General features: G+C 41.3%; 1 protein-coding gene across 5 annotated transcripts in view; it reads right to left on the bottom strand.

The window, feature by feature from the left end:
* The window catches only part of LOC115461098 (probable E3 ubiquitin-protein ligase HERC6), a 165,510-nt gene that overhangs the window by 105,035 nt on the left and 34,433 nt on the right, over positions 1–26,042 (bottom strand). For 2 of the 5 annotated variants that reach the window (XM_030190673.1, XM_030190676.1), the window contains 6 exons: positions 22,569–22,663; positions 22,169–22,293; positions 18,114–18,265; positions 10,511–10,587; positions 7,483–7,613; positions 5,428–5,487 (listed from right to left, as the gene is read on the bottom strand). In XM_030190673.1, the coding sequence (XP_030046533.1) occupies positions 5,428–5,487; positions 7,483–7,613; positions 10,511–10,587; positions 18,114–18,265; positions 22,169–22,293; positions 22,569–22,663 (640 nt within the window). The remainder of the gene's footprint in view (positions 1–5,427; positions 5,488–7,482; positions 7,614–10,510; positions 10,588–18,113; positions 18,266–22,168; positions 22,294–22,568; positions 22,664–26,042) is intronic. The other 3 variants (XM_030190675.1, XM_030190677.1, XM_030190674.1) reach the window with 2 other exon arrangements.

Here is a 26,042-nt window from a genome sequence, read left to right as displayed (position 1 = left end):
TAAAGGGACTGCAAATTCCAGCTATCTGCTCTTAACTGCATAGTTGTGCAAACAAAAGATAATGTCTTCCGGGAGGTATTAACCTCCAACCCCAGACTGGTGTGCTCTGTCAGTTTTTTTTAACTCTGCATTCCCATATTCTCAGATCCTTCTTACTAAGCACTGCATGACACCTCCTTCGTCACTTCCACACAACTCTTGTAATCCTCTATCTGTAAATTGCTCCTCCTGGAATAATTCTGCAAGTCTTCAATTTCAGTGTCAAATTTTCATTAGTAGCTTAAGTCTTGTACTCATTTTTCCCTACTGATTGACTCCTCCACCAGCATCTTGAGCCCGTCATCAAGCTCATCCACCCTTTAACCTAGCTAAGTTACTTACCCCCCCCCCCCCAACTCTATAAACTTGCAGGCTCAAATTTGTATGTGCAAGTTACAAAATAAAGACAGCTGCACATGTAACTTAACTCTAATTAACAGCCAATTATTGGGTATAGCTAGCCTTAACTGCTCTTAGTCGCTATTCTATAAGTTGCACGCTCAAATTTCCAGAGTGCACAATTTCAAAGGGGGCACGGACCTGGGAGAGGCACAAGAAGTTTGGGGGTGTATCAGGCAGTTATTTGTGCGCTTCCCTAATGTTAGGTGCAAGCATTTACGTCATCGTGCCTGAAGATAGGCATATAAATGCAGATTTACACTAGTATTCTAACACAGCTGTTGTGCATACCATCTTTTGAGAATTTGCTCCTTAATGTTTAAAAAGTACTTGATATACCGCCTTTCACTTCAAAATAGCAAAGTAGTTTACTAATTAAGGAAAAGTAGGAAAAGCTAGATGCATAAAGTTGATTTGTATTTCAGTCCTTTGCAGCTTGGGTAGTGGAGGTTTAGATATGTTCATGTTGATCCGGTTGTATTTCTGATTGGTAGGTCGATGAGGTCCATCATGTATCCCGGGGCCTCACCACAAATAATTTTATGAACCAGGGTGCAGATTTTGAAAGCAATACGTTCTTTGATTGGGAGCCAGTGCAATTTTTCTCAGAGGGGTTTGGCGCTTTCAAATCGTGTTTTTCCAAATATAAGCCTGGCTGCAGTGTTTTGAGCGGTCTGAAGTTTTACGAGTTGTTTTTGCATCCCGCATAAATTCCGTTGCACTAATCTACATGGCTTAGTACCATTGATTGTATCAGGTTGCAAAATGTTTCCCTCGGGAAGAATGGTTTTACGCGTTTGAGTTTCCACATTGACTGGAACATTTTCTTTGTTGTAGATTTCACATGGCTCTCTAGTGTAAAGTTGTGGTCGATTGTAATGCCGAGGATTTTCAGGCTGGCAGAAGAGACATTTTAAGGGATTGAGATCAGAGCTCACTAAGCAGCATGTGGATCAACTCCAGAAACCAAACCCAGAAACTTAATCCATTATTGCGAAATTCCCTGCAAGGGTCACAGATTCCTCCTGTTCATTTTTGCTGCTCCTCAAAGGCAGAAACGTGGAGGTGACCATTGGACCTACCTCGTGTCCTCACTGGAGATTATGCTTGCGCAAGTGACAGGAATCTGCTGTTTTCATTCGCATAGACATGCTCTATTGCCTTAACACTTCAGGATGCTGTACTGCTATTACATTCTCTGTTCCAACTATCAATAGAAGGAGATTGCGAACAGTTTGGTTTTGGTAAGATGGAGCTTTCTGCTCAGCCTAGCTATCCATCTTATTGGGTGACATCATTTCCTCTAATAGTATTTTTAAACAAATTGTTGGAAAGCTTTATGGGCTCCCCGTTATAACGTTAGCATATTTGAGGGCCAGTTTCAAACTGTTTTTTGCAACACATTCACAGGTACCTTTTGTCCATAGGCCTTGCCCCAGTTTGCAAAGCAAAATTATGAACTTGCACCTGCTTTTTGTGTAGATAGAATTTTGTTGGAGAAATACATACCTAGATTTACAAATGCAGTCTGTACCCTAACTCTATAAATAGCATGTACAGTGAGGCATGCAATTGCAAGCCTAATAATAGAACACTACTCCTCGCATGCATAACTTAATGGTTTAACTGGCACTTGTCACTTAATTAGCACCAAGAATCACTGTTAGCACTAATTTGCAATTATGCACTTGAGTTATGCACCTATTTTATAAAATGGATGGGTGAATTCTATAGTGCACATCTGCAAAAGAGGTGTGCACGTGGGTGGGGTGTGGGCGGATCATGGGCATTGACTATTTAGCGCATGCTTTATGGAATACTGTTATTTATACATGCAATTGCCACATAGTTAATGTCGGCAGATAAAAAGCTGCATGGTCCATCCAGTCTGCCCAACAAGGTGGCCAGAGTTTAAATCTGGCAATCCACAAAGGTTCCACTTCCACAGAGAAGGTTGCGCCTTACTTTAGGCGCTTCGTTGTTAACTTAAGCTAGTATTCTACAATGGATTTTGCATGCAACTTTGCTGTAATACTAGTTTAGTGCTCATTTTTATGGCACCTTGTGAGGGGGTTTATAGAACACTGCCACTCACCCTTAAGAATAGTCCCCGAGTCACCTTAAGTTCACTAGTCCCACCCCAGGAGGAAGTAAGCCAGGAGGGATGGAGTCCAGGAAGTATAAAAAGCAGGGCCAGACCGAGGTTAAGAAGGCCCAAGGAAAAATGGAATCCTCAGCAAGCTCAGCTACAGCTTATGTTTAATGATCGTGATCTGGCTGAAGTATGCCACTTTTGTTTCCCCGATTTGAGACTAGCAAGACTTGCTCTGAGGTCTGGCTGGAGCCAGACCTGGAACTCAGATTAGAACTGAGAAGAACTTTCAGGCTGTATTTGGGGTGTGGCAGCCCCACCAGCCACAGACTGTTTTGGGCCTGCCAGTCAGAGGCCTGCTTAAGACTATATTTACTGAACTACAGAAGTGTTTCACCTTGAATTACTGGCCCTGTGATGTAAAAGGCTTCAGGATTTAGTTAAACAAAAACAAAAAAAATGTGTATATACCTTTATCCGACTGTGTTATTTCGCAGACCCACCCCTAACCCTCGCTCAGGGTATCATTACACACCTACATTGTAAAACCCTGTATAAAAATCACTCCCTGTGTGTTGTGAAAGGCACAGGTGGTGCCTCGTCTTGGAGGTGCCACAGGAGGGAGCTCTGGCATCATATTTCTGTGATAAACTAAGGTAAACACAAGAATTAGTATTTCTTCTTTAAGGGAGTGATAGGTACCAGGCATGTCCATAGGGAGGAATAGTCCTTTCTCTTTAAAGCCCAGAAAAAAGGGCCAGTTGTGAAAGCTGTTGCCCAGCTGTGAGAGTCTGGGAGAAGCAAGACCCCTATCCTCCGGGGGAGGGGACATGTTCAGCTATAGGTGGGGACTTATTTAGCTAGGAGGGATGTAAAGCCAAAAGGCCCTGGAATGCTAGCAGGCAGAAGGTGAAGTGAGGAAAATGATAAAGGATCCACTGTCTGCTGCTGGAGAAGAGGCTGATCCTGAGAACATGGGGGATTACTACCAGAAACTATAAACATGACTAAAGCTTGCCACTGAACTGGACTAACAGATAGGGATGGGGGTCATGTTGAGTGTTGTCCTGTCCATGGTGTGGTGGCTGTTGGGCTGCACTTCTGTGTGTGGTCCAGAAAGGAGTTGTTCCAAATTTTGAGAAGTGATGTGTGAAGCTGGCTAAAGAAACCCCACCTTGGGAAAGGGTCAGTATTTTCTGAGAAAAAGTCCATTTGCATCATTCTAATCCAGTTTGATTCCTGTTGAAGCAGAGGAGCCAGAGGGCTCTAAAAGCAAGAAAGACTCATTCTACACCCACAGAGTTGTAGAGAGGGAGGTCCAGCTTAAGAAATGTGCGAAGTCACCCTAAGTGTACAGGGGACAGGCAAAGAAGACTACTGCTGTTAAACCAGAAGGTACATATTGACTGTCTCTAAGCTTTTTCTTAGAGGCAAAGTCCCTCTATATTACTCTGAAAGACTGCAGGGTGGGACCTCGTCATACCTTGATGGCTGTGATCCCTGCTAGCCAAAGGGGCTCATCACAGTGTATATATTTCCTCCCCTATCTAAAACATTTACCCCCTCCTCAACTGGAACAGTTTATTTAAAATAACATCAAATTGGAAGGCTTTCTACGTGGGTTACAATATTACATTTTTTTTTTAAAAAGAGATTTGAAAAGAACACCAAAAGTAAATACAGCAGAAACAGGAACTAATAAGATTAAACATGCATGCGTCTGGTGATTGTCAGCCAAAATTCCAGCCCGGAGTCAATGAACAATTGGGATCCCAGAGAAATTTACCTAGCCAGTATTATATAGCTAAGTGCCAAAAAGCATCGTGAAATAGAAATGATTTCAATTTTTACTTAAAAATTTGTACTGAATCTGCCTGATAGTGGTAGCGGAATGGCACTCCACAGAAAGGGTCCAGCAACACTAAATATTCTGGACCAAATAGTGTCTAACCTAATGATACAAAAAAAATGGAACCACCAATTGGTTGTGTAATGCTGATCTTTAAGTTCTGAGTGAAACATAAGGAATCATTAACCTTGATAAAGAGAGTGGAATACCTGTATAGTGTACTCTATGAACTAAGAATAGGATCTTAAAAGTTATTCTACGAGTGCAGCTGAACCTTGTCTTGGTTGGCCAGAAATGCCTTTCCTGCTGGCACTTGTTAATTGTCAAGGTGTTTTACATTTTTGTTAATTTTTCTGCCTCTCTACTGTCTTCTGTTTGGCTTGCAGGGACCCCCAATTCAGGATCATATTGATGAACATTTTGAAAAGTCCAGGTTTCCCTTAAAGCCACTCATATTAATAATCATCAGTTTTACTTCATGGTTGCTGGAGTATGGAGACTAGTTTTCAAAAAGCAATGTGCTAAAGATATTTTTCTTTTCTTTTTAAATTTAGAAGTTAATAGCACCGTCTTATCTTTTCCTCACAGTTGTTCATTCATTAATATGGACAAAGAAGCTAATCATGCAATGGATTATAGCTGCCTAAACTTGACTGATTTGTGATTTCTCTTTATCAGAGGTGGATGGTTTAGTCCAAGCTTACTACTTTGGTCCCGATAGATTTAACATCAATAGCCTGACCCTCCTGAAGTCTAGACCTCCCTTACTGACTTACCCGAGCCATTCAAAGATTAGCCGCTTTGAATTTGTGTTTTTCACTGTGAACCGAATTACTATTTTACATTTTCACAAATATATTCACTATTGCAGCTGAATATAAGCTGGCTTTCAGACCATTTTAACTACACCTCAAAACATATTCTACTTTATAAGAATTGAGACTGACAATCTTTTATAAGAATTAAGACTGACTTGATCATGTAATCCCACTCCCAAGCCACCACCCAACATCACCCTTTTGGGTCATCATTTAGTCAGTGGATTTACCTTGGTTGTATAAAGCTTCCAGTAAGACAAGCAGCAGAAGAAAATATTAGAACAATTTCCCTACAAAAAAATAAATATTAGATATGAGAAAACAACTTGCAGGGTAATAATATTCAGTGGCTGCAAATGTAAACATTTATTAACAAAATCAGAAAGATATTTCTAACTTAAACATTAAGGTATGTATGCAAGGATCTTTTTAGCATCCTCACTAGCTCAGTATGCTCCTGGTGACAAGACCATACCATTTTAGCGTAGTGAAGTGTAATGGAGACACCTCTGGCCCAGAAAACTCACGATGATGAAAATGTTCTACTGATAACTCTCCCCACACACCACAGCCCTTCTACCCCAATACAGGACCAGGAAAATAACTGAATGCTCAGAGGTTCTCTTCCACACCCAGGGCTGCAGAGAGACTGAACCGGGCCCGAGACAGGGCCACCCCCCCCCCCAATCGTCGTCCACTGCTGCTCCCCCACCTCGATTGTCACCACTGCCACAATTCAAAATTTCAAATACCAGAAGATGTCTTCCTCCAGCGCTGACTCCTCACTCTGCCAATTGTCTGCAGCTGCTTTTTCTCTCAGGGCATGCTTGGTTTCAAAACTGAGCATACGCGCCTGAGAGGAAAAGAAGCCTCTCAGCAAGCAGTGGGCAGAAGAGCAGTGCTGCAGTGTGTGCTCCTCCGGGTACTCCCCAGCCTCCAAGGGGGGCCCAGTGCTGGAGATTTCTCTCTCCTGCTCCTGTCAGGACATGATCACTTGGGTGCCGTCAGGAGCGAGAGAGACCCCGGCGCTGGCCCAGGAAATTTTGCCCCCCCCCTCTTGGTGGCCCTGCTCCTATCCCTCCACTCCCAGATGACTTCAGGGACTGCCTGTCATACGATCTCATTTCCATTCCCCAATGACATGAGAGACAGTTTCCCTAACAATCCCCTCTACCCTGATGACCGAAAAGGATCTTGTTGGCCATACGTAATCCTCACTAGGCTCCTCCAGTCCTGAAAATGGTGCCGTCCTCCTGTGACCCACCCATCCAATGGCGGAGATAAACCTATTTTTAATGCATTATTTACTTTAATGCCCTCTAGTGAATATCGCCATTAAACAGGCTGCACTATCATATGTTATTACTTTAGGAAATGGGTTCCAGTGTCCCCCTATAAATGTTATTCTGTTTCGTCTCCCTCAGTTTTTTCAGCCCTCTGTAAAAAAAACTTCAACCCTCATTCCCCATCCTTTTGCTTTTCAACTCTGAAAACAAACACCACCATTATAGTACAACCTGTAATTTTCTTGCGTGTTCAGGCAATTACACCTGTGGCTCACTGTCTGTAGGAGCATGTTGGGTCTGGCTTGCATTGGATCAGCAGTTTATTGGACTGAGAACTGCTCTGGCTTAGTCACTGGTAAGTTTAAGGTTGAGCAAGCCAAAGGGCGTTGCACAGAGTTTGAAGCTAAAATTGCAACTGCCGCCGATGGGTGCACTGGCTTCAGGGCCAAGAAAAATGATCACAGGGAACCACATTTTGCTCTCAGCAATTTGAGGGCTATTGAACTAAGACAAACCAGCAGGTATCCATAAAGTCTTGTTATCAGAAGTTGCATACATTTACTTCTGGCGTTTATATTTTTAACCATCAAGTTCAAGGTGGAGAACAATCCCACGTTATGAATAGGTACTCTCTATGTCCCTAGAGGGCTCACAATCTCTGTTTTTGTACCCAAGGCAACAAAGGGTTAAGTGACTTGCCCAAGGTCACAAGGAGCTGCAGTGGGAATCAAACCCAGGATGCTGGGATCAAAGCCCACTGCACTGACCATTAGGCCACTCCTCCACTCCACAATATATATGTATACTGATGTAATTTTGAATAAAGCCAAGCTTGAAAACTCTAGCCTGATATTCTGTTCTGACTTGATGAAAGCATCATATCTTAGTCCAGTCAAACTGCATCACATATAACTGTTTGCTTCAACTGAAAAACTAGACTCAAATGTATGCTTAATTTTTGAAGTGTGCAAGAGATACGCAATACTTCAAAAAAGACACCTTTTAGCTTCCAGACGCTCTTCGCTTCCAGTTTTCGCTGCCACCCATCTTTCCACTGAGGTCCTGTTAATGCTGCCGATCTTTTGCAAGTTCTCTGCAGACAAGGGTATATCAGTAAAAGCCACCACCTTCTAAACAAAATGAGGTCAGTATTTAGTGGAACAGCTGCCATTAACTTTTATAAACATACAACTTAAAAGCCCAATATTCAAAGAAAGTTGAAGGGTAATATTTAGCCTGTGGCATACAAGTCGCTTCCAGCCACAGACTGACCTAATCCCAGATATACAATGGCGGGGAATGAACAGATCCTGACCCTAAATATCCAGTTAGATCTGTTGACTCAGAAGTTACTGGCACTGGCCAATATTCAGACCGGTGTTAGGACAGCTGTTCTAAATTTATGCAGTTACTTAGCTATTTATTGGGATTTATTAGCAGACTGAATATCGCTGTTACCTGGTTAAGTTGCCACTCTGCCTCCAGCCCACCCCTAAACTAACTAGTTAGGGGATGGTGAGTCAGCAGAGAGATTTAGCAGCACCAACCGTTTAAATAAGCAGAAGTCCTCCTGCTTGGTTAAACCCTTTTAATATCGACCATTATGCTTATAAATTAGGTCTTATTCCGGTAACAATACCAATTACGTGGCCAAATTTTTCAGTGAGGACACTTGACAAACCTGCAATCCAATCCAATGCTTTTGCCCACTGTCAGTCAATACTAGAACCCTGAAAACCTCAGCGGTGCGGTGCTACTTGCATATAAAGATATCTCAGTGCAAAGCTTTACTGCACCCATCTCCTCACTGGTTCTCAAAGGGTTCCATTGCTCATTTGCAAGAGCACCATATAATTTGAGAACCAGTGAGGAGGTGGGTGCAGTAAAGCTTTGCACTGAGATATCCTTATATGCAAGTAGCACCGCACTGCTGAGGTTTTCAGGGTTATAGTATCGACTGACAGTGGGCAAAAGCATTGGATTATAAATTAGATCTGCCATTCATTTGCCTAGATTTATGAGTTTAATTTAAGAGCCTAGTACCTTCCCTGCCTCTGTACCACCCACTTTTTATGCTCCTAAATTTAAGAGTTTACGGAAATTTCGAGTTACTAAAGGGGACAGAAATTCTTACAAATGCTTCAAAGATGACTCAAATGTGAGTACAAATTTAGGCACAAAGAGGCATATTTTCAAAACACATAGAGGCTCATTTTCAAAGCACTTAGCCTCCCAAAGTTCCATAGAAACCTATGGAACTTAGCCTCCCAAAGTGCTTTGAAAATATGCCTCTTAGCCTTCCAGAGTTCCATAAGTAGAGGAGTGTGGTAGCCGTGTTAGTCCACTCTTAAGGTTATCAATAGAAATCAAACAAAATAAAACATGGAAAAGAAAATAAGATGATACCTTTTTTATTGGACATAACTTAATACATTTCTTGATTAGCTTTCGAAGGTTGCCCTTCTTCCTCAACCTATGGAACTTTGAAAGGCTAAGTGCTTTGAAAATATGCCTCAAAGTGGCCCTAAACATTTAATGCCATATGTATTTTTAGCAGCACATCTTTGTGCCAGCTTTGAAAATCTATTTATAACTTTAAATGGCAGGGCATGTAAATGCAAGGGGGCGGAGCATGGGCGGTAATGAGTAGAGTTCCCACTAAAACATTTCTAAACTGCACTATCCAATTGTCCTAGGCAGTATACATCTGGAACATACACAGTGAAAGACACAAAGAGCATAGACTATATACAGCTACAACAAAGAATTACTAAATGAACTCATCTCCACTGTAAATTATGTGCACCCCTGTGGTGTTTAGGCACCACACTTATGCCAGGTCTATGGCTGAAAGGCATGTTAATACCAAGTTATGGTAGTATTTTATAAAGGAATCTAGGCGCGCAGATAAACAAGAACTAGAACATAGCCATACTGGGTCAGACCAATGGTCCATCTAGCCCAGTATACTACTTTCAAACAGTGGCCAATCCAGGTCACAAGCAGCTGGCAGAAACCCAAATAGTAAGAAACAAAAAGGAATGGGGGAAGACGAATCCAATTCCAACACATGGGCAAACTTTCATTGAAATAGACAAATGACGCGACAATCCTGAATTCTGGAGCAGAACGTGCCTGCTTAAGGAGTCAAAACAATTCTGCAAACAATATACAAATACATATACTTAGAAAGAAGAATTACTGTTACATATATGATAAGTTAAATAAAAAAAGTTTTAAAATATATCTTTAAAATAATCTTTATCTAAAGGACATCAGAAAAAAAACATTTTACAAATATATTCAATATAGATGCGATATAAGAGCATATGAATATTGTTAAGAATAAAAAGGTAACATTATAAATCACAAATATCTATATTGATATTAAAAAATAAAAAGTAGCACTATAAATGATATAGCAATAAGTCACACATGCTATAACCATATAATATCAATATAGTTTATGTGCTTGTATATCTTATATCTATACTGAATAGATTTGTAATATATATGTTTTTGAGGTCCTGAGATTATATCTATTTCTATATCTTTACATTTTTATTCTTTTTAAACATACGTATTCGGATATTGTTTGCAGAATTGTTTTGACTCCTGAAGCAGGAACCATGGCAAAACGCAGGACTGTATTGAGTCATGTGTCTATTTCAATAAACACTTGCCTGTGTGTTGGAACTGGATTGGTCTTCCCCCATTCTTTGTTTTTTTTTTTTTTCTGTTTTATCTGTATGCCTGGAGAAAACCAAACAGTAGCAAGATTCCATGCTACCAATCCCAGGGCAAGCAGTAACTTTCCCCATGTCTATCTCATTAGCCGTTAGAGAATTGGCCCTTACCACATATCTTTGGGCGTGACTAAATGGAGAGGCTCAGTTATAGGATTCTCCCCCCCTAGTGTCTTTGAAAACTGACAGCTTAAACAGTTATGCATTCACCAGCTGCTGATAAATTAATAAAACTCCTTTTGAACAACAAATGCTTTGTTAACATGTCCCAGTTTTCTTACCCGAGGCTCAGCAAAAGTGGTGACAAAGTTGGTACAGCCTCCAGCAAAAATTCTTTTTACATGAATTCCCTCTAGATCTGCAAGAAAGAAGATTGTGTCAGTTTCATCAAAGGTCTCTGAACAATGCTTTCAAATCCAGACACAGGCTGCTGGAAATCTAACCAATATTTTAACTTTCATAGAAAATGCTCTCAGAATGTGTACAGCTATACAATGAGGCTCACTTATTACAGAGGCCATGAACAATACACCTACAATATCCCTAATTGTAGCTAAGGAAGCGCCTTCTTTTCTTTACAGAATACCCTAAGTACATATAAGTACATAAGCACCGCCATACTGGGAAAAGACCAAGGGTCCATCAAGCTCAGCATCCTGTGTCCGACAGCGGCCAATCCAGGATTCAAGAACCCAGCAACCCCCCCCCCCCCCCAAAAAAAAAAAAATAATAATAATTTAATAGTGTTTAATGGACTTTTCCCTCAGGAATCTGTCCAAACCCCCTTTAAATTCCGTAAGGCCAGCTGCTGTCACTACATTCTCCGGCAACGAGTTCCAGAGTCTAACTACACGCTGAGTAAAGAAAAACTCTCTCCTATTTGTTTTAAATCTACCATATTCTAGCTTCATCTTGTGTCCCCTGGTTTTGTTGTTGTTTGAAAGTGTAAACAAACGCTTCACATCTGTCCGCTCTACTCCGCTCATTATCTTGCAACATGCCAAGAATGTGCCTATATTTTAGGTGTAATCACTTACGCCAGCTGTGAAGCTGGTGTAAAATGATTGGGCCTAAACTGTTAAAAACACGTGCAGATTCTATAGTCTAAGCACATAGATGTACAGCCTGATCACACTCTGCCCGTATGACCATCTGCAAATTATGCATCATCGCATTTAGGTGCTTTTTACAGAATACTGTGTAGCCGAATGTTGGCTGTTACTCACATATGTACACATATGCATGTAAATGCCAGTATTCAGGATACTTACACACATTCTTGGCAACCATCTTACAGAATTACCCCGTACGCCCAGCTGCTAGGTGTCACGGTTTGACAGCTGAAATGCTCTTCTCCAAAGGTTATTGTGAATGTCGCCTCTGCTGCCAGTCCAGTGAATGGAAGGTTTAATCTATGAGATCCATGCATACATTTCAAGGGATTTGCTGTAGGGGATGAAGTGGAAATGTAATAATATGGGTTCTTTCCAGGTTTCAGTGAGAATTATGGGTGTTCTTTTTTTTTGTCTTACAGCCTTGCTTGGATATACTGATACTCTGGGACTGATACTAAAGGTGGAAAAGGCCCCCGGAGCTGCACCTAGGCTTCTAAATATAAGCTGCGTATCTACAGTAGATGGGTAACCAAACCTTTGAAGGTGGGACTGTAGGTGGAACAAAGCATGATATTGGAGATTATTGGCAGGATCTGCCCTCTGCTTACTCCAAATATTCCTTTCAAAGTTTCCAAGTTTATTTAGGACTTCTACCCCACCCAAATACATTACCTGGGCGGCCTACATGTCAGTCAGAGAAAGCAAGAGTTGGCAAGAAGAATCTGATAGGAGGGCAGTAGACAAAGGGGAAAGGGGGTTAAACTATAATAACTGACAGGAAAGCAGGGTGGGGGGGGGGCGGGAATACACAGGTCAGACTTGCTGTCGGTGTACCTGTAGCCATAGGCAGTGGTGTATCTATCCCAAACTTCTGGACCTCTTACAGAAAAGATAGAGTGTCGAATGGTATCATAAATGAGTACGGAAGGAGGGATTTACAAATAGATTGTTACTATGATCCGAGTAACCTGGAGGTACAATAAGGAACCAGATAGCAAGAGGAATAGGGGTTCTCTGGAGTTGTGAATCTTGGAAACCAGGAGTAGTAGTTTTAAGGTATGCGGTGTGATAGCGGTAGCCAGTGTGTGGATTTGAGGAGTGGAGTTACATGATCATAATTTCTGTTTCCAGTAATAAGCTTAATGGCTGTATTTTGTATGAACAAAACAGAACTGATTTATGATTTGTTGACTATGGATGCATATGTTTTATGTGCGAGTGAGTCTTGGCTTCATAAGTCGGACCAAGTTACAGTTAGGCAGTGCTGACCTGCTGGTTATAGTTGGGAGTGGGCGTGTTGTTCTAGAAGGCAGGGTGGTGGTATGGTTGTGGATTTTGGGAGGGTTTTTTTTATTTTTATTTTTTTTTTTTAGAGATTATTTGCAGTTTATTTTGGTTGGTACAGAGGTGAATGAGTTGGGTGAATGTATTGTGATTCAGAAATCAGTTTATGGTGTGTTTGGTGTAGGTTCCTCCAGGAGTGTGTGGGATGGACTTCCTTTTTTAGAGTTTTTAATGGGATTGTTTGTTGATTTCTTGGCATTTGTGTCTGTTGGGGGATTTTAATGTGTCTTTCAACTTTGATGATTAAATTTTAAAGAAGAAAAGTGTTATTTCACTGTCAGCTTTTCATGTGGAACAATTGGTCTCTGTACCTACCTATCAAGCTGGACATGTACTTGACTTGATCTTTGTAGCCCCAGATGTTTTAGTAAGTGTGAGTGGTTCTATGGATATCAATCCTGTCTGTTGGACTGGTCACTGTATGTTGACTTTCAGTTTGAGTTTTGCAAACAGAGTTATGATATTATTCAGCCACATTTTGAGATAGAGGATTTTGGTAGTGTGTGGTTGCCAAATTTGTTTCTGAAACCTTTTCATTAAATGAGGCTTTAGATGGTTGGAATACTACTTTAAATGAAGCATTAGATGGGGTGGCACTTGTGAAAGATTGTCCTTAAGAGGGCATATAAGGCTTGTCCTTGGAGATCTGCTGCTGTTGTTGTACAGGTGAGACATGAACTACAAGCAGATCAGTATAATATCCAACAAAACTTTATTGAAGATACCGTGTATAAGACAAATGCCCGACACAGGCCGTGTTTCGCCCAACGTGAAGCCAGATAATGGATAAATAGTCTGCTAACAAGCCCTTGTTAGCAGACTATTTATCTATTATCTGGCTTCACGCAGGATATGCTATTTTGAGCTGCTCATGCTGGTTTTTTATGAAGCAAATTCCTTGTATCCTTGTCCTGTTATATTATTTGATACCACTCTTATTTGAGAAAGATACAGACTAGCCCCTGACGCAGCCCTAACTTCAATAAAGTTTTGTTGGATATTATACTGATCTGCTTGTTTGTTTTCCACGTTGGATTTTGCAGATCGGTTGCCTTGTTGTTTTCTGAGACATGAACTACGACAGGCTGAGAGACTTTGGAAAAAAAACTCTAAGGATTGTGATGATTTGGAAAATTATCAGATTAGGTTGTGCGAGTATCTTAGTTTATGTGAGGCTGAAAGAAATATCCATTTTCAAAAGAAAATTGAAAATGCTTTGAATAGACCTAACTGTATGAAACTGTACGGTTTTTACTTGATGCCTATAAGAATGTAAATGTAGATGTTGGCCAGAGTGCTGATCAGAATGCAGATTTGGAAAATAAGTTGCAATCTTTGGGTGTGCAGATAGTGATGGGAATTGTGGGGACACCGAAAGGGTTACTAGATGAATTATAGTCTGTGTTCAATGATGTTACACTGGAGGAGGTGGGAAAATGTGATTGCTAAGGTGACTCCTACAAGATCATTGTTAGACCCTTGTTTGTCGGATGTTATTAGACAACTGGTAGATGTAGTTGCGCCAGTGGTGATGCAGATTGTTAATAAATCTTTAGGTGCTGGCATCTGTCCAGATAGTTGTAAGCAAGCGATGGCTCAATTCTTGTTGAAGGAACAGTGTCTTGATGTTTCAGTAATGGAGTAATTACAGGCAGATTTCTGTGGTACCTTTCTTGAGTAAGGTATTAAGAGAAGGTTGTGTTGGAGCAATTGGAGAGGTTTGTGGATGAAGATGTTTGTTTGGACCCAAATCAGTATGAATTTGGGAAGGCTCATGGGGTGGAGTCGCTATTGCTTTCAACTGTTGATGAATTGAAGAAAGGATTTGATCAGAATGCTTGGTTTTTGTTTAGTCTTGTTGGATGTCTCTGGGGCTTTTGATTTGGTAGATATTCAGATACCTTTGACAAAATTGGCTTTTTTAGGGATGGGCAAATCAGTGTTCAATTGATTTTCAACATACTTAGAGGGACATAGATTGAGTATGCGTAGTGGGGGACATGTTTCTCAGGAAGTATTTTTGGATAGAGGTGTTCCTCAAGGCTCTGCCCTGTTGGTATTATTTAAATGTCGATGTGTCTTCCTTGCGGGATGTTTTTCGAGGATTTGGTGTTGGCTATCATCTATATGAACATAATATCCTATTCTTCTTCCCTATTTCCTCTTGGGGTGTTGTTCTTTAAGCCCAATTACAGTTATACATGAATTAGATTAAATGTGTGGATACATCAGCATGGCTTGTTGCAGAATGTTGGAAAGTCTGAGGTGTTGATTGTTGGGAAAATAATGCAGGAGTGTTGATTCACTTTGAACCTTCAGGGGGTTAAATTATCTGTATAGCATATTATGAATTTATTAGGTGTTTTATTAGATTCTGGGCCATCAATGAAAGATCAGGTAACAAATGTCATTCAGACTTGTTTTTCTCAGTTCCAATTGTTGTCTAGACTTAAATCAATGATGCCGCCCTATGATTTTCGTGGGATCCAGAGTATGGTGCTATCACAATTGGACTACTGCAATGCTCTTTATCTTAGAATGGCAGAAACTAGGGTCAGGACATTGCAGTCAGTCCAAAATGTTGCTGCTACATTGGTAACAGTAACTCAGGTAACTAATTACTCCAATTTTGAGACAGTTAAACTGGTTGCCAGTGCAGAGTAGATTACAGTTTAAAGTTCTTTGTTATGTGCATCAGGCTATTTATAGATCTGACCAAAGCACTTGAAAGATAGTTTTGTTGTATATAGTCCTGTTAGGAGTTTGAGGTTCAAGATCTGCATTGTCATCTGATGTGGTGTCCCACACAAGATGTTGTGAGGCTAGATCTACCGCTTTTTCTGTGGCTGAGGTACAGCTATGAAATGCTTTAAAAGACTAATTGAGATTCTGCTCTGAAATTTTGTAGTTTAAGTGGTTATTAAAGACTTCTGTTTGTGGAAGCATTTACGTAAATATGGTTTTGGTGGCACACTTTGGATGGATGTCATATCAGTGGTAGTATATGCTTTCCATGTATTTTATTGATTTTATTGTTGGTGCCTGTATGCTTTGTATTTTATTTCTTTGGTAAACTGCTTTAAGTGGTCTATAAATGTATAAAATAAATAAATATATAAGCAACAAAAGTCTTTTACCATGAGACCTTTAGAGTGCACTGCAGTAATCTAACTAGCTGATGACTAGAGAATGGATAAGGGTGTTAATGGCCGAGAGGTGAAATAGTTTAGAAATGGATCAGATGTAGTTTGAAAAAGGAACATTTAACTGCAGATACCTGGGAGGAGAATGTGAGGCGTCAATGACACCTAAAAGTTTTGTAGCAGGTATGAGTGGAACTGGAGTGGAGCAGAGTAGGATAGGAGTTAGCAGCGTTTGATCTGCAACGTTTGTGAACAGAATAGATTTTAACTTCCTGTTATCTCTGAGCCAGTTTCCAATGTGGGTCAACTTGAAATTATCATGGATTTGAAGTGGGTCAGAGGGATTGAGGGTGCAGGGACCTGGATGTCATCAGCATACACATATTTATTTGGATTTATTTACTGCCTTTTTGAAGGAATTCACTCAAGGCAGTGTACAGTAAGAATAGATCAAACATGAGCAATAGGCAATTACAGCAGCAAAAATATTCAAATAACAATACAAAGTATGGCATGGTATACTACTTGCAATGACAACACAATATGTACTAGAACATTATAATTGGTAGTGAAGGGTAAGGCAAAGTTCTAACATATAGATGAGTAAGAAAGTAGGAAGAATCAGAAAGTAAGGTGATTGAAGAAAGTTGCACGTGAGGTCAGAGAGTTGGTTAAATATTATCTCAGCTAGGGTAGGAGTGGATAAACATGTCCTGCTGCAGTATGTGCAGCCCGAGTCAATCCTTGTGTGTGTGAGCGAGACTAACAAGTCGTTACTTGGGTAGCTATAATTCGGGTAAGAGGAACCCGAATTATAGCTACGTCTTGCAAGGTTCCGCGTTAGGAGTTACGGATCAAGAAAGGGATCTGGGTGTCGTCGTCGATGATACGCTGAAACCTTCTGCTCAGTGTGCTGCTGCGGCTAGGAAAGCGAATAGAATGTTGGGTGTTATTAAGAAGGGTATGGAGTCCAGGTGTGCGGATGTTATAATGCCGTTGTATCGCTCCATGGTGCGACCGCACCTGGAGTATTGTGTTCAGTACTGGTCTCCGTATCTCAAAAAAGATATAGTAGAATTGGAAAAGGTACAGCGAAGGGCGACGAAAATGATAGTGGGGATGGGACGACTTTCCTATGAAGAGAGGCTGAGAAGGCTAGGGCTTTTCAGCTTGGAGAAGAGACGGCTGAGGGGAGATATGATAGAAGTGTATAAAATAATGAGTGGAATGGATCGGGTGGATGTGAAGCGACTGTTCACGCTATCCAAAAATACTAGGACTAGAGGGCATGAGTTGAAGCTACAGTGTGGTAAATTTAAAACGAATCGGAGAAAATTTTTCTTCACCCAACGTGTAATTAGACTCTGGAATTCATTGCCGGAGAACGTGGTACGGGCGGTTAGCTTGACGGAGTTTAAAAAGGGGTTAGATAGATTCCTAAAGGACAAGTCCATAGACCGCTATTAAATGGACTGGAAAAATTCCTCATTTTTAGGTATAACTTGTCTGGAATGTTTTTACATTTGGGGAGCGTGCCAGGTGCCCTTGACCTGGATTGGCCACTGTCGGTGACAGGATGCTGGGCTAGATGGACCTTTGGTCTTTCCCAGTATGGCACTACTTATGTACTTATGTACTTATGTTACTTCTTCCATTAAAGGCTTGGCTGAAGAGCCAAGCTTTCATCTGCTTCCTGAAGTAGAGGTATACGCTGTAAAGTCTAAAGATTGAAGAAGTTTGAGACCATTTAATACAGTTTGAAGTGTTTCAAAGCAGCATGAATAGAGCACGAACCTTTCCATTTACAACTGTAACTAAACATTTGCAAAAATCCACTTAGTCAGGCACTGTTTGCCTTGTGGAGGTTTAAAGCCCAGGGACTTAAAGCCTATTAAGTGTTCACAACTTGTTCGTAGACTTACATGGATAGTACTCAGCCAGTTAAATCTCTAAATGACCCAATATTAGCCATATAATTGTGGGCCAGGCTAGTGGCAAGGGCAACCCAAAAAATTATCCAGTTAGCGGAAATATTCAGGAGTACTCTAAGAAACGATTTCTTTACCAAAAGAATTTTAGTACTAAAGTTCTACACTGATAAATTGCTGGACTGGTTCCTTTTTTTGTTTATGTTCCTAATATTTACCTCTCCCTATTGAGGTTCCTTCTTGTTATGAAATGAATTAAAACACGGGCAGCACAGACACAGTGATCACAATGAACTCACAAGTATTGCAACAGCCTTAAGAAACTTGCCAGTGTAAATCAATGAACTTTCCTACCATTAGCAGATATGAGGCTGCTGATGTCAAAGGTGCGTGTGTGTGGCTCTGGCAATGATCGAGTTTCATCACATGCTGCAACATGGTCGAAGTGTCCACGGCCAACAGAAACAATCTGACCAGAAGTGAAAACAAAGGCAAGGGTGTGGTAGCTAGAAGGGGAAAAACATAAATCATAAATCCACTCCAAAAAAACTCTCTCTGAAGCCAACAACAATAAACATGGTCAAAACTACTAGTGCGTATACCAGTGTACCTAAATGTAACTCACCTTGAGCTACTACTGAAAAAGGTGTGAGCAAGATTCAAATAAATAAAATATACAACAGCAAAAATGTGAATATTGGAAGAATGTATGGGTAGAAGAAACATTTTATTACAGCATATGAAAAAAAATGACTGTGTAAGTTTCTAATCTCGTATCTCTCCAATTACCAGCTTTACTACTACTTATTTCTATAGTACAACTAAGCATGTAAGAGACAGTACCTGCTCAGAGCTTACAAAATATTCAAGATAAATAAGGAGGAGTAGCTTTTAAACTAGAAACGGGGGGGGGGGGGGGGGGGGGAGGCCGACAGTCGCTCAAAAGCGCATGGTCCGGGATAAGGTATCTTTCAAAGATATCACCAAAACAGGGAAGATAGGGTATCCTGATAGTGAGGTTGCAAAAGAGACTATAGTAGATCAGGTGTCCTTAAATAAAAATCAGATAAAAGATTGCAAATTAATACTGTCAAGTACTAAACATGATGTAAATAGGAAAAACAAACATACTTTGAAATGTCTATATGCGAATGCCAGGAGCCTAAGAAATAAGATGGGAGAGTTAAAATATATTGCACCAAATGAAAAATTAGATATAATAGGCATCTCTGAGACCTGGTGGAAGGAGGATAACCAGTGGGACACTGTCATACAGGGGTATAAATTATATCGTAGTGACAGGGTGGATCGAATTGGTGGAGAGGTAGAATTATATATTAACGACAGCCTTGAATCAAATAGATTGAAAATTCTGCAGAAAAAAAACCACACTTCTTGGAATCACCATGGATTGAAATTCCATGTGTAAAGGGAAAAAGAATAGTGATAGGAGTGTACTACCATCCGCCTGGCCAGGATGAACAGACGGATGCAGAAATGTTAAAGGAAATTAGGGATGCAAACAAACTGGGCAACACAATAATAATGGGTGATTTCAATTACCCCGATATTGACAGAGTAAATGTAACATTGGGGCACGCTAGGGAGGTAAAATTCCTTGATGAAATCAAGGACAGCTTTATGAAGCAGCTGGTACAGGAGCAGATGAGAGAAGGAAAAATTCTAGACCTAGTCCTTAGGGGAGCGCATGATCTGGTGTGGGAGGTAATGGTGCTGGGGCCGCTTGATAGCAGCGATCATAATATGATCGGATTTGATATTAGCTTTGAAGTAACTATACATAGGAAATCAAATACGTTAGCGTTTAACTTTAAAAAAGGAGACTATGATAAAATGAGAAGAACGGTGAAAAGAAAACTTAAGAGGAGTGACTGCGAGGGTCAAAAATTTACATCAGGCATGGATGCTGTTCAAAAACATCATCCTGGAAGCCCAGGCCAAATATATTCTGCGTATTAAAGAAGGAGGACGGAAGACCAAACGACAGCCGGCGTGGTTAAAAAGTGAGGTGAAGGAAGCTATTAGAGCTAAAAGAAAATCCTTCAGAAAATGGAAGAAGGAACTGACTGAAAATAATAATAAACAGCATAAGGAATGTCAAGTCAAATGCAAAGCGCTGATAAGGAAGACTAAGAGGGATTTTGAAAAAAAAGATTGCGTTGGAGGCAAAAACACATAGTACATTTTTTTTAGGTATATTAAAAGCAGGAAGCCGGCAAAAGAATCAGTTGGACCGCTAGATGACCAAGGAGTAAAAGGGGCAATCAGGGAAGACAAAGCCGTAGCAGAGTGATTAAATGAATTCTTTGCTTCGGTCTTCACCGAGGAACATTTGGGTGGGATACCGGTGTCAGAAATGGTATTTGAAGCTGACGAGTCGGAGAAACTGAATGAATTCTCTGTAAACCTGGAGGATATAATGGGACAGTTCTACAAACTGAAGAGTAGCAAATCTCCTGGATCGGATAGTATTCATCCCAGAATACTGACAGAACTGAAAAATGAGCTTGCGGAGCTATTGTTAGTAATATGTAATTTATCCTTAAAATCGAGCGTGGTACCGGAAGATTGGAGGGTGGCCAATGTGGTATTTGTGACCTGGATTGGCCACTGTTGGAAACAGGATGCTGGGCTTGATGGACCTTTGGTCTTTCCCAGTATGGCAATACTTATGTACGGAATTAGGGAATTACTTATTGTGGAAATGATTAAAACAGACATGGGTACTGAATAGTAATTAGGAGTTAAAAGCAGCCTCAAAAAGGTAGGCTTTTAGCCTAGATCTGAATACGACCAGAGACAGAGCTTGATGTTCCAACTCAGGAAGTCTCTTCCAGGCATACGGAGCAACAAGATAAAAGGAACAGAGTCTGGAGTTGGCAATGGAGAAGGGTACAGATAAGAGATTACTAGATGAACGGAGTTCCTGGGGAGGAGTGTAGTAAGAGAAGAGTGGAAAGATACTGAGAAGCTGCAGAATGAATGCACTTTTAAGTCAACAAAAGGAGTTTGAACTGTATGCGGAGACAGATAGGGAGCCAATGAAATGAACTGAGGAGAGGGCCAATGTGAGCATAGCGACAGTGACAGAATATAAGCCGTGCAGCAGAATTTTGAACAGATTAAAGGGGAAAGGGATGGTTTAGTGAAAGACCTGTAAGAAGCAAGATTCAGTAATCTAAGCGTGGGGTGATCAGTGTATATGGATAAAGGTTTTGGTAGTGTGTTCAGAAAGGAAGGAACAAAATTTGGTTATAGAGGAAAAACTACAGGTTTTAAAAGTCTTTTGGATATGTGTAGAGAAAAAGAGGAGGCAACAATGACCCCCAGGTTTTGAGCTCACAAGACAGGGAGGATGAGCGTTAGCCACAGCAATAGATTTATGTGGGTCCCAGCCAATATTCAAGCCCAGGCCCGCATAAGTATCTTATGCTGGTACTGACTGAATATCGGCTGGGACCTGCATAAGCTCCAGTGGCTAGAAGTTGCTATTAGCCCCAGATATTTAGTACCAGTGCATGGTCCAGCATTGAATATCCAGAGCTAATTCTGCCTACAGCAGTCAGTGTTTAAGATACTGATTTCCAGGAGCCGAATACTGACCGGAAAAGGCTTGAAGGTTTATGGACAATATCAAATTTAACAGTGCAGAATGATTAGTCCTCAAGCATTATTTGAGAACTCGATGTAACACCTCTATATCTATTGAGTCTGGAACAAGTATGTCTCAATACAAAAATAAAATTCTATTTAAGAAGGTGATTCCATTGCATCTATGGCATTTTGCAAACAGGACAACTTACATGGTACGGTATATAATATTTGAAATGAAAAAGCTGCAAACTATGAATTGTTTCTGCCTAACGTCAATGGGAACTCTGATAAACTCTTTTTACAATCTGCTATCTTATGGTAAACACATGTTACAACACTTGGCAAAATTAAAATCAACTAGTGGACAAATCTACCAAAAATATGGGGCTAAAAGACATCTGTGTAAGTACCCTCACTCCTCCTACAGTGGACACTGAGCTCACCTAATGTGTATATTGCGGCTTGCTGCCACTCCACTTCCCTGCCGTACCCAGAACTTTTGTACTCACTGTTACCCAACGCGAAAGCTTTCACCTGCACAGATGGACAGCAGGGTGACCTGTGATTATTTACAATGCAAGCTCTGGACCCACAGAACGTGGAAATAATTTCTCTTCAGTTTCTTCCTTAATGACTGTGGTGCCAAGAGGAAAACCTAAAGAACTGAAAATCAGTCACCCTGTGTCTCCAAACCTAATGGCAAATAATGCTGTTTCCAGGGTTATACATGCAGTACGATCAAATTCTATATGCACACAGACATAGTAACAAACAAGTTGCAGCCTATATCATACCTTCCACAAGCTATCTGTGAAACGAGGCCATCTATCTCAATCTTCTGAGGACCAGCTGACTGACTTGTAGGACTGTGTCCCAGCTGTCCATATGCATTATCTCCAAATGTGAACACGCTGCCGTCCTATAGTATGAAACATTTTATCAAACCTAATGTCAAATTCACATTCCAAAATCTCAGCAACGACTCATTTTGAGACGCCGTGCATTTTTAATTTAATGTTATTTTATTTCTTATATTCTGCTTGCAAACGTGAAAGCTATGAATGAACAAAGCAAGTTTCACACAGCCTCTCACTAATACAGATGTGGCCAGAGATTCAGTGGGAATCTTCAAAAACTTGAGCAAAGGTTTAAATGACTCATGCCAAGCAGATATGAATTAAGTCAAATGCTTACCCTTGTGAGCACAGCAGTATGCTCATCGCCACAGCTGATATATATTGCACCAAGGTTTTGAAGAGCAGCCACTGAATAAGGTTTAAACTGTCCTGCTGAAGAAATACAAATGAATGAGCCTTCACAACCCCTCCTCCATTTTCACAAAATTCTCTTGGGCTAGAGATAGATCTGTTAGGGGATTTGGGCACATGAAGCTGCCACCAAGAAAACAGAGGTCCATACAACCAATTTCATTTCATATTTCTATTCCACATTTTTCAAATCAATTATACCTGGTTGTGACTGAAGCCTATCCTTTGACTTGAATGTGTTGGTCATGATTGACCCCTTTTCTATGATGAGTACGCTCTGTCCTTTATATTATTGCAGTTCTTTTCTGTGTCCGATGACTCCTTTTTGTAAATGTGTACACTGACTAGCTCTGCACATCAGTTCAGGCAGTATAGAAAGTAATAAACTAAAGTCGATTACAATGAGCATAAAAATCATACAAATCAATTCATGAATCATAAAACAAATAGCATCCAGTTATATCTCCTACCAATTCATATAAAACTAATTGTTATTATAAGCAAGCTACAAAACATAATGAATTCCAATCATTCCATCAAATTTTTATGAAATAAAGTTTACTGAACACCAAAATTAATCCTTTCAGTCTTGATTGTATGCCCTAAGTACATTAGCTTGTGGGTCCCAGCAACAGCATGGGCCAGTATAGAGTGTATACCTGCCAATCTTGCATCTCTCAACATAATTCTCGTTTCTAAAATCTGCTATTCCTTGAGAAAGGATACCAAGGCACAACATTACTAGACTTTGTTTACCAACACACACCAGTGAATATAGGTCCTACCAGTATTTAGTCCATTCTGATAATTCTGGTCTGAATTAAAGTGAGGCTTTTGTCACAATATAGTCTCTGATACTCTTCATCACTAAAGATTTATAATAATCACTGAAAACTAGGGTTATGGGGTAGGAGGGAGGGGAGTTGGGATATTTTTGACAGACTGAGGGTCATAAGAACCAAGACCCTTAGATAGTTATACAAGTCAAGTCAAGTCAAGAAGCTGGGTTTGCGTGTGGAATGGGGAATGGATACATTGCATATTTTTTAAATGCAGACTGATAGCAGCTTTGTGTATGCAATATACACGAGGGAAGGACTACTGAGCTGTTTGGAGGGGGGAGAAATCCGAGTTATATCTATATCAAGCAGATGCATGTGTTTGTCCATGTCCAAACTCCTCTGGCCCCCAAAGAGCTACGGCTTTACCGAACCTATGATGATAATTGCATGCAAATTTAAAGCACGCAGTTCTCTCTGATCATGGGGTAGAAGTGCGGGAGGATTGAGCCCGAATCCTCCTGCACTTGTTTGACAGGTCTGGGACAGCTTTGTCAAACACAGGGGCTGGAGGTCTATGGGACCACCAGACCCCAACTACCCCTGCCCCGAGCAAGGCGAAACGGGGGCTGGAGGTCCGGCGGACCTCTGGTCCCTCCAACACAGGTTCAGGGAGGGCTGGAGATCCGATGGGTCTCCAGCCCCCCCCCCCCAGCATTCATAAGAAGTCCCTGGTAGCCCAGTGGGTGACAGGCGACCCCCCCCCAGTTACAGGGGGCTGGGGGAACCAATGGATCTTCAGCCCCCCCCCGAACCTGTTGGGGAGGGGGTCAGGGGACCGGAGGTCCACCAGACCTACACCCCCTGTTGCTGGGGGGGGGGGTCATTAGTCAGGCCCGTCTGTTCCTGCAGGGGGTTGCTGCATTGGGGGGGAATGGGGGCCTGCTAGCATGCAAATGCATGCTGGACAGGGCTCACCATTCCTCCCCAATGGTCTGCAAACCCTAATGCCAGCTCCTAGCTGGCGTAGGGTTTGCTGCAACCAGCAAGCCAATCTTTGGCACGCTGGTCACTGATCATTGGGGATGAATAGGTTTAGCATGCATTTGTATGGTGTTGGACCCCTGTTTTGCATGCTAGTTGAATTCAGAGCCCGAGAACGCGTTGTTTGACACACTGAAGGGCTCTGATCATGGGGCAGTAGCAAACGCAGGCGTTAGTATGGTGCTAACAGCCTCTAGTGCTTGCATTTGCTTCTGATCATCAGCCGTTAGGGGAGGAGGCACAATACCTCCATCCATTAAATGAACAGGCTGCAGGTCGGAAAGTTCTTGCTGTTGCTAAGTGACAAACTGCTTGGGACATGGAGAGGAGAAACAGGAACAACAGCTGTGCAGTTATCTCTCTCTCATTCACTAATACCCTCTTCCCTAACAATTTCAGTACAAGGGGGGGTTCAGAGACTGCTAGAAAAAAGGGTAGGGAGAAAGTATTGGGATCAGGCTAGGAAGTATGTGTATGTGTGCATGAACTCACTACCCTGCCAGGGGAACGCTCCTTGAAAAGGGCAGGAAACTTAAGTTCAATATGCCCTTGAAAAGAAGGCTGTGTTTTGACAGAAAACCTAAATAAATTGATCAGAAAAGAAAAGTTAGTGCTAGGTAGGGATCCAGTCTCCACATTTTCTGATTTAAGGAAGTATTAACTCACACACCCCAGTCACACTCAGCCATTCTCACACACCCCTACACACACTCACCTATTCTAACACAGCACTCAGCAAAACACCCCACTCACACACCCCAGAATAGAACACCCCCACTCACCCGTTCTCACCCACCCCAGAGTAGCATACCTCCATACACGCTCACCTCTCAGCAGTACAACCCCATTTAACACACCACAGAATAGCACATCCCCACTCACACTCATCCGTTCTCACACACCCCCACTCACCAATTCTAATACAGCTCTCGGCAAAACAACCCTGATCACATGCCCCAGAATAGCACGCCCCCACTCACCCCTCATTACATACCCCCACTGACACTCACTCATTCTCACGCACCCTAGAGTAGCACACCTCCACGCACTCACCCCTCAGCAGTACACCCCCACACCACAGAATAGAACACCCCACTCACCCCTCAGCAAAAACACCCCTACTCCTGTGTTCTATTTGTGTGTACAAATAAATTATCTATATACATCTATACCTATTCTTTAATTTCTCACATTAAAGATAAACAACATGTAACAACCATCATAAATGAGTTAAAAATACATACTTATACAGTCATTACATACAAATAAACCTTGCTTTTATAAATTACAAAGTACTAACCTATCACTGAGCAATGCCAGCGGGGACAGCTAGTAACAAAATAATGATGATTGCAGATGTCCAGATCTTGCAGTATTGCATTTTTCAATAGTCATCAATAAAACTGTTTTAACAAACTTTGCAATCAGACGTGTTACTCTGTCCCTGGTTCTTGGCAGCTCTGGGGCTGGGATGACATGTTCCTGATCTCAGCAGCAGCATCATTAGGGTGGTGGAAATAGGAGGGATCCGCAAGTCATGGAAGGAATCTCTGCTATGCAGGTGTACTTGCTACGTT

Source organism: Microcaecilia unicolor, chromosome 2, assembly GCF_901765095.1.
Source record: "Microcaecilia unicolor chromosome 2, aMicUni1.1, whole genome shotgun sequence".
Lineage (NCBI taxonomy): Eukaryota > Metazoa > Chordata > Amphibia > Gymnophiona > Siphonopidae > Microcaecilia > Microcaecilia unicolor.
This window is presented reverse-complemented; position numbering and strand designations above follow the sequence as displayed.